General features: G+C 41.4%; 1 protein-coding gene across 1 annotated transcript; it reads right to left on the reverse strand.

The window, feature by feature from the left end:
• Positions 1 to 2,529: 2,529 nt before the first annotated feature.
• Positions 2,530 to 5,836, reverse strand: dusp1 (dual specificity phosphatase 1). The gene is made up of 4 exons (XM_042493274.1): positions 5,192 to 5,836; positions 4,817 to 4,956; positions 4,472 to 4,691; positions 2,530 to 3,803 (listed from the first exon to the last, which is right to left on the reverse strand). Exons 1-4 carry the CDS (start codon positions 5,598 to 5,600, stop codon positions 3,448 to 3,450), a joined length of 1,125 nt encoding a protein of 374 aa, XP_042349208.1. The 5' UTR covers positions 5,601 to 5,836; the 3' UTR covers positions 2,530 to 3,447.
• Between the last annotated feature and the right edge of the window lie 3,627 nt (positions 5,837 to 9,463).

The raw sequence follows: 9,463 nt of genomic DNA on the forward strand, positions 1-9,463 counted from the left end.
AAAAAGTGGTTAGTGTCACAGATCTGATTCAGAAAGTCACGAAACTTAGATCAGCTCCGACAAATTTGATCCAAAGCGATTATATAATAAGGGAGCGGTGGGGTTATGTCTCTTCCTGTCATGGCAGCAGTGTCTGACACGTTATATAACTATTGTTTTCTCTGGATTGTGTTAATTAAAATGACTTTGAAGTTGAGTCAGAGCTCAGTTGCTAAATGGAACGGCCAATTGGCATCATGGTGAAACTGGCAAATGACGTTACAGTCAATTCTGTCTGACTGATACCAAATAAAGATTCGAGGACTTGATTTAAAAAAAAAAAAAGAAGAGAGAATTCAGTGTGTCAGAAGCAAACTTGTACTTTCAGTTTTAATTTAAAATCAGTAAAAAATTCAGTTGTTTCAGGATCATTTTGTTAGCACCTTGACATTGTCTCACACCACACTCCGATTGTCTCACACACACTTAAAACCACAATGCTTTAATGTCCCTGACCTGTCAGTTGACCGAGGGCCGTTTTCCCTCCTAAGCTCCCTCATCAGATCATAAAAGATCCCTAACGACTTTCACACACACACACACACACACACACACACACACACAAACACACACAAACACACACTCCTACCATCGTCCCTCCTGACAACAGGAAATCCAAAGACACAAAGGCGGGTGGGCTGGTTGGGGGGAGGGGGGTCGCACATATGTCACCAAAAACCACAGCTTGTCTGAGGAAGCTGGTGAGGTAATGAATGAGCCTTTCATCACGGAGGCAGCGTCACTCAGAGACAAACGTTTGCATTGCTGTCAGATTAGAAGTGGATGTCAGTTTAAAGAATATATTTGTGATCCGTCAGAATCTATGTGTGTAGAGTGAAAAAATCATATATCAAAATTTTAGCTTTTGTCCCCTAAGACCTTAGCTTCATTAAACAGATACACTGTGTTATAGTGCAGGCTTTGGGGTATCATCATCCTCACCTCTGGAGGAAGCGCTCGCTCTTTTTTCTCACACCCCCATCAAGGGTCAGAGCCAATGTTTTGGCTAATTTGCAACCCAAACATATTCTATTCCCTTTCACGGTCATCTCCGTCTCCACCTCCCCATTGGTGTGGAAGGCAGGGGACACAAGGCCGCTGCTTGACTGAGCCCTGAATGCTCTTTAGTTGTCACACTTTTCCCAAACGCCTTGCAGCTGCTCCTATTGTGGCCGCAGAGGGAGGGCTCCTTAGCTGATTCTTTGGGCCTCCTGCTGCTGCCCTGCTCTCAGATGGGTTCATAGAGAGGGAGTGTGGCCCAAACAATGGCCGACGCCATGACATCATGCTTCTTATGTGGCCAAAGTCCTTGCGCAGATATATGATAGGATTCCATCGCACAGAACAAAAAAAGGAAGGGTGTGCACAGTGACATGCCAGTGGGTCAGTTTTACTTTTGGTTTTGGCATATTGCTTTTTCATTTCTCCATGTGTTCTTCTTAGTCTTCATAAGCATCAATATAAAAAAAAATAAAAATACATACTCTTTCAGACCAAATGATTAATTGGGGGGAATAACACCAATATATTTATTTATATCGATTTTTTTTTTTTTTTTTTTTTTGTAAATATGTTTGATTGATTTTCTGAATATATATCGATAATTTAAATAATTATTATTTGCAACCGTAGTTAAATTAGTAAATTATGAGACAATGGGCCCCTGGGCACAGATTAACAAAAGTTAAGACACAAAGACTTGTGGTGGTTTTACCTATTTTTTTGTTATTGTTTGCAAACTTTTGTAGTTGGTATGCATAGTTTTGTTTTTAATGTCTCCATGGCAATTTCATGTTTGGACATTTGTGTCTCTTTGTGTTGGTTTTGCATCCTTTCATTTCATGTCTCTGAGATATCTTGGTGTCTTTCTGGGTTATTTTCTGTCTCTTTGAGGTGATTTTGTGTGTCTTTGTGGTTGTTTTGCCCTTTTTTACTCATTATTGTAATGTCTTTTTACTGTTCTATGTATCTTTGAGGTCTTTTTTGTCTGTTTGTGGTCATTTTGAGTCTCCTCCTGGACAGTACAAGTCAGTTTGAGTGACATTTTCGAAGGTGAAGTCCAGAGTGGACACTTTGGACCCCTGGGCCTGTTCCCGGTAGGCCCATTCATTCATTCATTGCGACCCTAAAAGTTTTGTACTACTGGCCTTGTACAATGACATATTTTAATTCTGAGAATAGAAGGATATAATTTCATTCAATTATGGGATACAGTTACTTTATAAATATACTTTGTTTTTAGCCCTGTATTAGTTGTGTTTATGTTTATAGCCTGAAATTGCCACTTCGAGAGATATATCTGTTCCATGTATTGGTTACCTCATGTTGGTATTATTGGTACATGGGTAGATAATGAGATGTGACTTTTTTTTTCCTTTTTTACCAAGCCAAGTCTTCTTTTTCCTAAAATGATTTGCATGTTATTGTGCAATAATAATAGCCACTAGTAAAAGAAATGAGATGGAAAGGAAGAGAGAATTTTCAACTGAGTACAAAAGTCAAATGAGATTTATTAAACAGTATAAAAACAACATTTAAACAAACATATGCAAAAATAGATATGATAAAGAAATATATTACTTTAGTTCAATAAATATGTCAGCATGCAGACACTGAGGCCTACGTGTCCCCGTTGTAGTAGATTTGGGGTTCTGTCCGTTGCAGCGCTGCAGCACACAGTACACAAACATGAGGTATTTAATGGTCCATTTCCCCAATGCTTCAGGATCGTCAAGGTTTCATGATGTCTTGAAAGGCAGGTATTTGCATTTTGATTGGCAACCCAGTTAACTCTCAAACCGAACATGAAGATTTCTGTCACTTCTACACTGGAAAGAGGGGGATACATTCATTGTTCGTCAAATGAAGGTGTAACTTCCATTGCCATGTCGGGCAACAAGTTTACATTGCTTTTTGTAAGCAGCACTAAAGCAATACTTAAGAGGATAAGTCAATATTCCTGAGACAACTGTTAGCCCTCTCCATTTTGTTAGCTTAAACATGATTATGATTATCAAAAGCAGTTGCCTTGATGAAAAAAAAAAAAGAAAAAAAAAGAAATCAGTCATTTGAATAAAGAATATTCAGATACTTCTAACTTCCTCTACAGGAATAATCTCAACTACCTCTTCAGCCACTTCCCAATTCACCTAGGATGGCTTTCACATTAAGGTACAACATGAATACTGCTGATGGTAGGTGTCTCCCTTTGAAATGAGCAGGCCACAGAGAGATATGGCCACTGATCAGTCCAACAAACCGACCACAAACAATAGTTCCCATTCTGTCCAGTGATACCAGTATCACCACAAAATGGATTATCATCACAACTGTGTTTTTGTGCAGTGCTCTTCGCAGAGTCACTTGTGAGTTCAAGTCCAAACAAAGTCTTTGCTCCCCGCGCCTTCCTCAGCAGCTGGGAGAAGTGGTGATGGGACTGTGGAGGAATGACAGCTGACCAGCGGAGGTGTGCACAGGGATCGAGACTGGGAAGTTGAAGACTGTGCTGCTGTTGCCGATGGCCGGACTGCCTGCCTCCGAGGAGCAGGTAGATGAAGCCAGGACCTGGGACTCGAACTGGAGGAGCTGACCCATGAAGCTGAAGTTTGGGGAGATGATGCTGCGGCGCTGCTTGACAAACTCAAAGGCCTCATCAAGCTTCACACGGTTGGTCCGCATGAGGTAAGCAAGGCAAATGGTGGCGGAGCGGGAGATGCCTGCTTGACAGTGCACAAACACGCGGCCTCCTTTATTCCTCACCGAGTCTGGGGGGAAAAGAGAAGAGAAAGCAACATAAGTTCACTGTCAGTCGAGGTGCATTTGGGAGTTTGAAACTCTGCCTGTCACAGGAAGGTAGAAACACCAACGTCTCTGCAACACTTTCAGTTGCTATTCAAATTCAACCGCGCTCATTAAGACACACAGTTAATAGGGGTGCAGGGTGTGAGCTTGTGGGGGTTATTCCCAAAGGAGGCAGGAGTCTGAATGGACAAAAGACGGGAACAGACTCCTGCTGGGGGTATTGATCTGGGAGGAAGGCCGACAGTGAGTGAGGAGAAATTGCCTTTTGTTCAGCCAGAACAAAGAGTGGCTTGGAGGGAGCCATTCAAGCTCCGCCAGCCTACCCTCTACAAAAACTAGTTTGGGGCCGCTGCCTCGCAATTCATTAAAAAGAGGGGCATCCCTTTTTCTACGCCTGAGAGGTGGCGATGATGTAACCACCATTGTGGTGGAGTGGGGAGCCTGTGCCGAGCCAGCTGGTCGGTTTTGGAGGGAACTTTTTAAAATTTAAATCCAGGAGTCAAACAGTGTTGTGAAGGAAGAGGGGGGTTGGGTGTTTGTCAACGGGCTCAGGAGGTAACAGCTGTAATTAAGGCGCCCACATTTGGCCGTTGAGGGAGTGTGAAGGGGGGGAAATGGTTGAAGTGCTCACCGATAAATTCGATTGCCTCGTTGAACCAGGAGCTGATGTCGGCTTTGTGGTTGTCCTCAACTGGGATGCTCTTGTAGAGAAAGGAGTCCACAAAGTGGTTGGGGCAGTTGGCAGAGACGTTGATTAAAGCGGTGATCCCCAGCATGTCTAACATGTCTTTTCTTGATGCGTGGTAAGCACTACCAAGGTACAGGAAAGGCAAGATCTCTACAGGACCGCCCTACACAGAGAAATAAACAAAACAACACCATTCAGTCAGCTCCAAAACAAAACAACAGGAAGTAGTAAACAAACAGATCATGGTGTGTACTCTAACTGATTATATAATCAAAAATGAATGCTAACCTGGTCATATAAAGGAGTATTGCATGGACTACAGCTTGGGTCTGCGCTCTGGCTGGAGCTCAGGGGCAAGCTGAGCCCCTGAGGAGGCGAAGGTTTGGTACACATCTCTGGATACTCTGTGGAAAATGTGTCAAAACCGCCTGAAAAGGAGAGAAAAAAACAACTGGGTTAGATTGCAGAACAGCACAGACACATTTAAACATGGGTCTCAGAAAAGGTGACAACTGCTCATGGGGGCTATTTCGGAACATTGTTTACTCCTGCACCAGCTGGTGTGGTGACAGCTGTAATCCGCATTTGTTGCCCCGTTGTCAGGATACAGTCAAACAATTGTGTGGAGCTTTTTTAAAACACTAAAACACGTGTCCGTCTTACCTTTCAGAATAAAAACTCTAGCTCCACAGGGGTCGCGACACAGGGCCGTAACAGCCAGCATCAACGTGCCGTCTTTCTTCGCCTGGCTTAGGTCCAAACTGCGGTCGTCCAGTAGTACTACAGACTGGTACTCCCCGGACAGCAGCCGAGTCCTGGTGTCCTCGTTGGGGACTATGTGCTCAAGTCCTAGACCCCCCCTGGCTCTCCGGCGCACTATGGTGCTGAAACGGACGTTGGTGGAGCCCGATATGTGGGACGAGTTGAAGGACAGGAAGGAGCGGCAGTCCAGCACCAGGCAGGCCGGGACGTCGCCCTCCAACGAGCCACGGAGGGACACGCAGTCGATGGTGGGGACCTCCATTATGACCATAGTAGGGCGGCGGGACAGAAATAATAAATCCAAATACATAAAGCTTGTACGGCAGGAAAGCAGAAATGTAGGCTGTTGAGAAAAACGAGAGGAAATCTTTGAAGCGGCGGGTTCTTTGTTCCGGGTGGCTTGTTTTGAGGAAAAAAAAGTTTAAAAAAAAAAGTTTTAAGACTATCGTAGCTGGTCCTCTTCTTGTTTGTATCCGGTAGTTATGTTTTTTTCTTTTACAAAAAGTTAAGTATATTCAACTTTACAGTGAGTTGCTTCTGCCTGTGAGCGCTTTGAAAAGCGTTTATATATGGCTCGTGCTTGTGAATGAGAGGCCACTGACGTCAGACGACCGCCCCTCTTGGCTTCCTGCCACCACTGCAGACGTCATTGCCCCCCCTCCCCCCCCGAGTGCAGTAGGGCAGAACGGTGCTCGCGCACATGCGGGACATTTCTGTACATGCGTACAGCACGTACGCGGGCACGCGGTGTGAGGAAAGTTTTCAAAACAGACTGAAATCTATCCTTGTTTTTCTTTTTCTTATTTATGATACCCCTTTAATTAATTTAATGTTTCCAAATTACAGTACTGAGCAAAAGTCTTCAGACACCTTAAACTTTGTTATTTTAGCAAGGTTATAATGATCATACATATTTATTTCTCATTATTCTCTGTAATAAAACACCACCACAACATACAACACATGTATACAGCATATATACATGTATATATGCATGTATGCATATGTATATACACACACACACACACACACACACACACACATACAAAACTCCCTTTCCATTTAACATGTCTTGAAATTTACAGTACTAATCTTCTGGTGTATTTTCACCAGGTTGCACTCAAAGCTCAATATTTATTGTTTGAGCTACCTTTTGTTATGGTTGTGCGATTCCATATTTCACACTAAACACTGACATCAGTAGCTACAAAGAAGCCATCTTTTATGACTTTTTTTGGTGTTTTAATGCATTGCACATGTTCTCTGTATTCTTTGTTTGAGACTGACTTTGCACTGTACTGTATATCTGTTTGTGTAAATTGCCCGTCAGCAAATAAGGAATTTGCCAAATTTTCCATGATGTTAGTGTTTAATTAGATTTCTATTTTGCCTCTTCACCTGAGAGTTGACAAATAACAAGATAATAAGTAAATATCTGCCATGGCGGCCATAAAAGTTTATTCTTTGTTTTTATTAGTCAGAGGTACATAGTGTTCAATGCCCCGAGAGCAAAGGCCAACCATAAAAGTTAATCACTGTATAGAAATCTGAAGTCCAGTAAATTTCCACACGCTGAGAAAACCCAACAGTGGTCTGCCAGGAAGACAACAGCAGATGGAGTTCTCTTGACCTGTCAGTTTTGTTTCATTTGTGACCTAATTGAAACAGATGGATGAGATGTTTTTTCCCTCCTCTAAAAATTAGCGTAGGCTATGTTTTTCAAGCAAACATGATTGCAGTCACTCTGGGAAACCCTTTTCATTTTTTGGCATTGTCTGCTGACTCAGACTGGACAACACTGCTGTCTCATAATAAGGAAGCAGGAGGATCATTGTAGATTGACAACAGGCGTCTACTGTAAACAGGGTGTGTTGAAACTGTGACACGCCAGGGTTGTTTTGTTGTGAAACAAATGTTTATTAGCAGCCTTTAAAACACACAGTGTTGCAACATACAGCTCAAAATCCTATATGGGTTTCAGCTCAGTATTGCTCAGATTATGTCACTTGCTGCCCTTAAAATCTGTTTTATATGTAATTAAGTCTTTATAACCAAAATATCATTCTGTACGTGCCAATAGCTTTATTTCATATATTGTCTCACAAGACCAGGCTTACGTGATCTCATCCATGACGACACTGTCACTTGACTGTAACCCGAACAAGTGAGGGCTTTCAGCCAGGTGAATCCACATCCACGCTGTTTTGACTCTGTTTTACTTCAAGCAAGGGGAAAATAGATGTGTTATGTGAGAAAGGAAGAGGGGGAGGGGAGGGGAAGCTTTAAGGACAGAAACTTAACCAATCACAACAAAGTGCAAAAACTCTCCAGCCTGTTTAACCTCACACTCCTGTGAGATGAGTCAACTGTGAGGCACATGCCATAAAGCAGGAATGTTACACACTACACAGGGGAGGAGGGTCCGACAGGGCTCTGAAACAGTCTGTACCCAAACATTTTGTCCTTAAATGCATCTTCCCTTCAGTCATGAAGTGATGATCTTATACGTGCGGGATACAGAAAGAAACCAGATACCTGATGGATGAAGGGGTGAAGGAAGACAACGAGTACAGCGGGGGCCCGATGAAGCAATTATGTATTTCAACAAAGAAGAGAATGTTCTGTTTTTCCTTCCAGGGTTACATATTTTTCATTTATTCACATAACATGCCATTGTTAACTGTGAAACTAATGCTTTCCAAAATGTCCTTCAAATATCTTACAAAAAGTTCATCTGGTTAACCCTTTAGAACCTGGATCAGTTTTGTTGTGCTGCGTTCAGACACCTTTTACAAGCACTGAAACCTATGGAACCTAAGAAAATTAGTTTGGTTACTTTAGAAATCATGAGGAAAAAAGGCAATGAGCAACTTGTTAAGAAATGTCTAAAAAAAAAAAAGAAAGGGTGAAAAGAAAATGACTTGAATGTTAGGTGTGGGGAGATTAGTATATATTATCCCAAAAGTAAAAATATCCCAAAACTATATTTATAATTCCTATAATTCTATTTTTAAAATTATGTTACAGAAAAAAATCAAGTAAGAAAGAAAAGGGTATAACTCTCTCTCAGCAAGCAGAACAAGTGTGAAACCAAAACGTGCATTTCATTTACAGAAAAACTCCTGTTCTCTAAGTGACCACATTTATCTGAGAAAATGTCCTCCAAGAGTCAGAATAAAAACCTTTTTGTGTGTGTCTGTTCAATGTGGGACACAATATTTAAATTTTGGTCTGAAAATAGACCCTGAGTTATTGCCCTGTGTTGGATTCCCATAATTATGGCCCGCAACCAACCATAGCTCTCATCCAGAAAGGGAAGTGAAACATAGGATGACAGAGAGGCATTTCCTGTGGTCCGATCTCACTGTCACTTGCTGTCATCCCTGCCTGTTTACTGTCATTGTCACCATGGGCAACAGCTGAGCCATCAGTGGGAAAACACAGGGCTTATCCCGTCTTCTAGTGTCTCCATAACAGACATATTATTTGAGCCAGAAACATTTTGTTTCATGTATGCCTATATATGAGTGTGGGGAGATCAAAATAAAATAATAAAAAAAACACAGGAAAACCTTTATTATTAGAGTTTGTGGATTTTCTTCTTCAATGACATGACATATAGCTCTCTGTTTCTGGTTTATGATGGTAATATAGTCCAAAATACCCAGATCCGTGTGATCATCGTGGATAACTGTAATGTGAAAAAAAATCCCTTTTATTTCTAAATGTTAAGGCCATTAAGAACAAGAAAGTCTTTGCTGGTTACCTTACATAACATGTAATGGATGCTGATGGATCATTTGCAGGCTTTTCTAACAATGTTCTAAGACTTTTTGTACGTCAGCCAAATGTTGTGATTAATGCCCCAAAAACTGATCTGTTCACTCAAGCTCAAGTTCATCAAAAACATTAATCTATAACACAAAACATACTATAATGTTCCTCTAAAAACATATGAGGATATATGTAAATGTTTAATAATCTATGTGAACAATATTTTATGGGATCGAGGTACGAGGTTCAAGGTAGATGTATTAATTCAAATTCGTCCTTCGATCCTTCTACATTCTTTTGGAGTTGAAGTTAGCTAAATTATATTATATGGTTATATTGTATTATAATGTTAATCACCGGTTGCACAAGCTACAGAGGTTTCACAGGAAGAGTTATAGT

The sequence above is a fragment of the Plectropomus leopardus genome, chromosome 9 (genome assembly GCF_008729295.1).
Source record: "Plectropomus leopardus isolate mb chromosome 9, YSFRI_Pleo_2.0, whole genome shotgun sequence".
Classification (NCBI taxonomy): domain Eukaryota; kingdom Metazoa; phylum Chordata; class Actinopteri; order Perciformes; family Serranidae; genus Plectropomus; species Plectropomus leopardus.

What these genes read in the sequence shown, in the direction of transcription:
- dusp1 (XM_042493274.1), bottom strand. Translation starts at nt 5,600, where the DNA reads ATGTATTTGGATTTATTATTTCTGTCCCGCCGCCCTACTATGGTCATA. An exon ending in ATACTCCTTTATATGACCAG is followed by an intron (nt 4,692 to 4,816) that starts GTTAGCATTCAT and finishes TTCTCTGTGTAG; the next exon opens with GGCGGTCCTGTAGAGATCTT. An exon ending in CGAGGCAATCGAATTTATCG is followed by an intron (nt 3,804 to 4,471) that starts GTGAGCACTTCA and finishes TTTTCCCCCCAG; the next exon opens with ACTCGGTGAGGAATAAAGGA.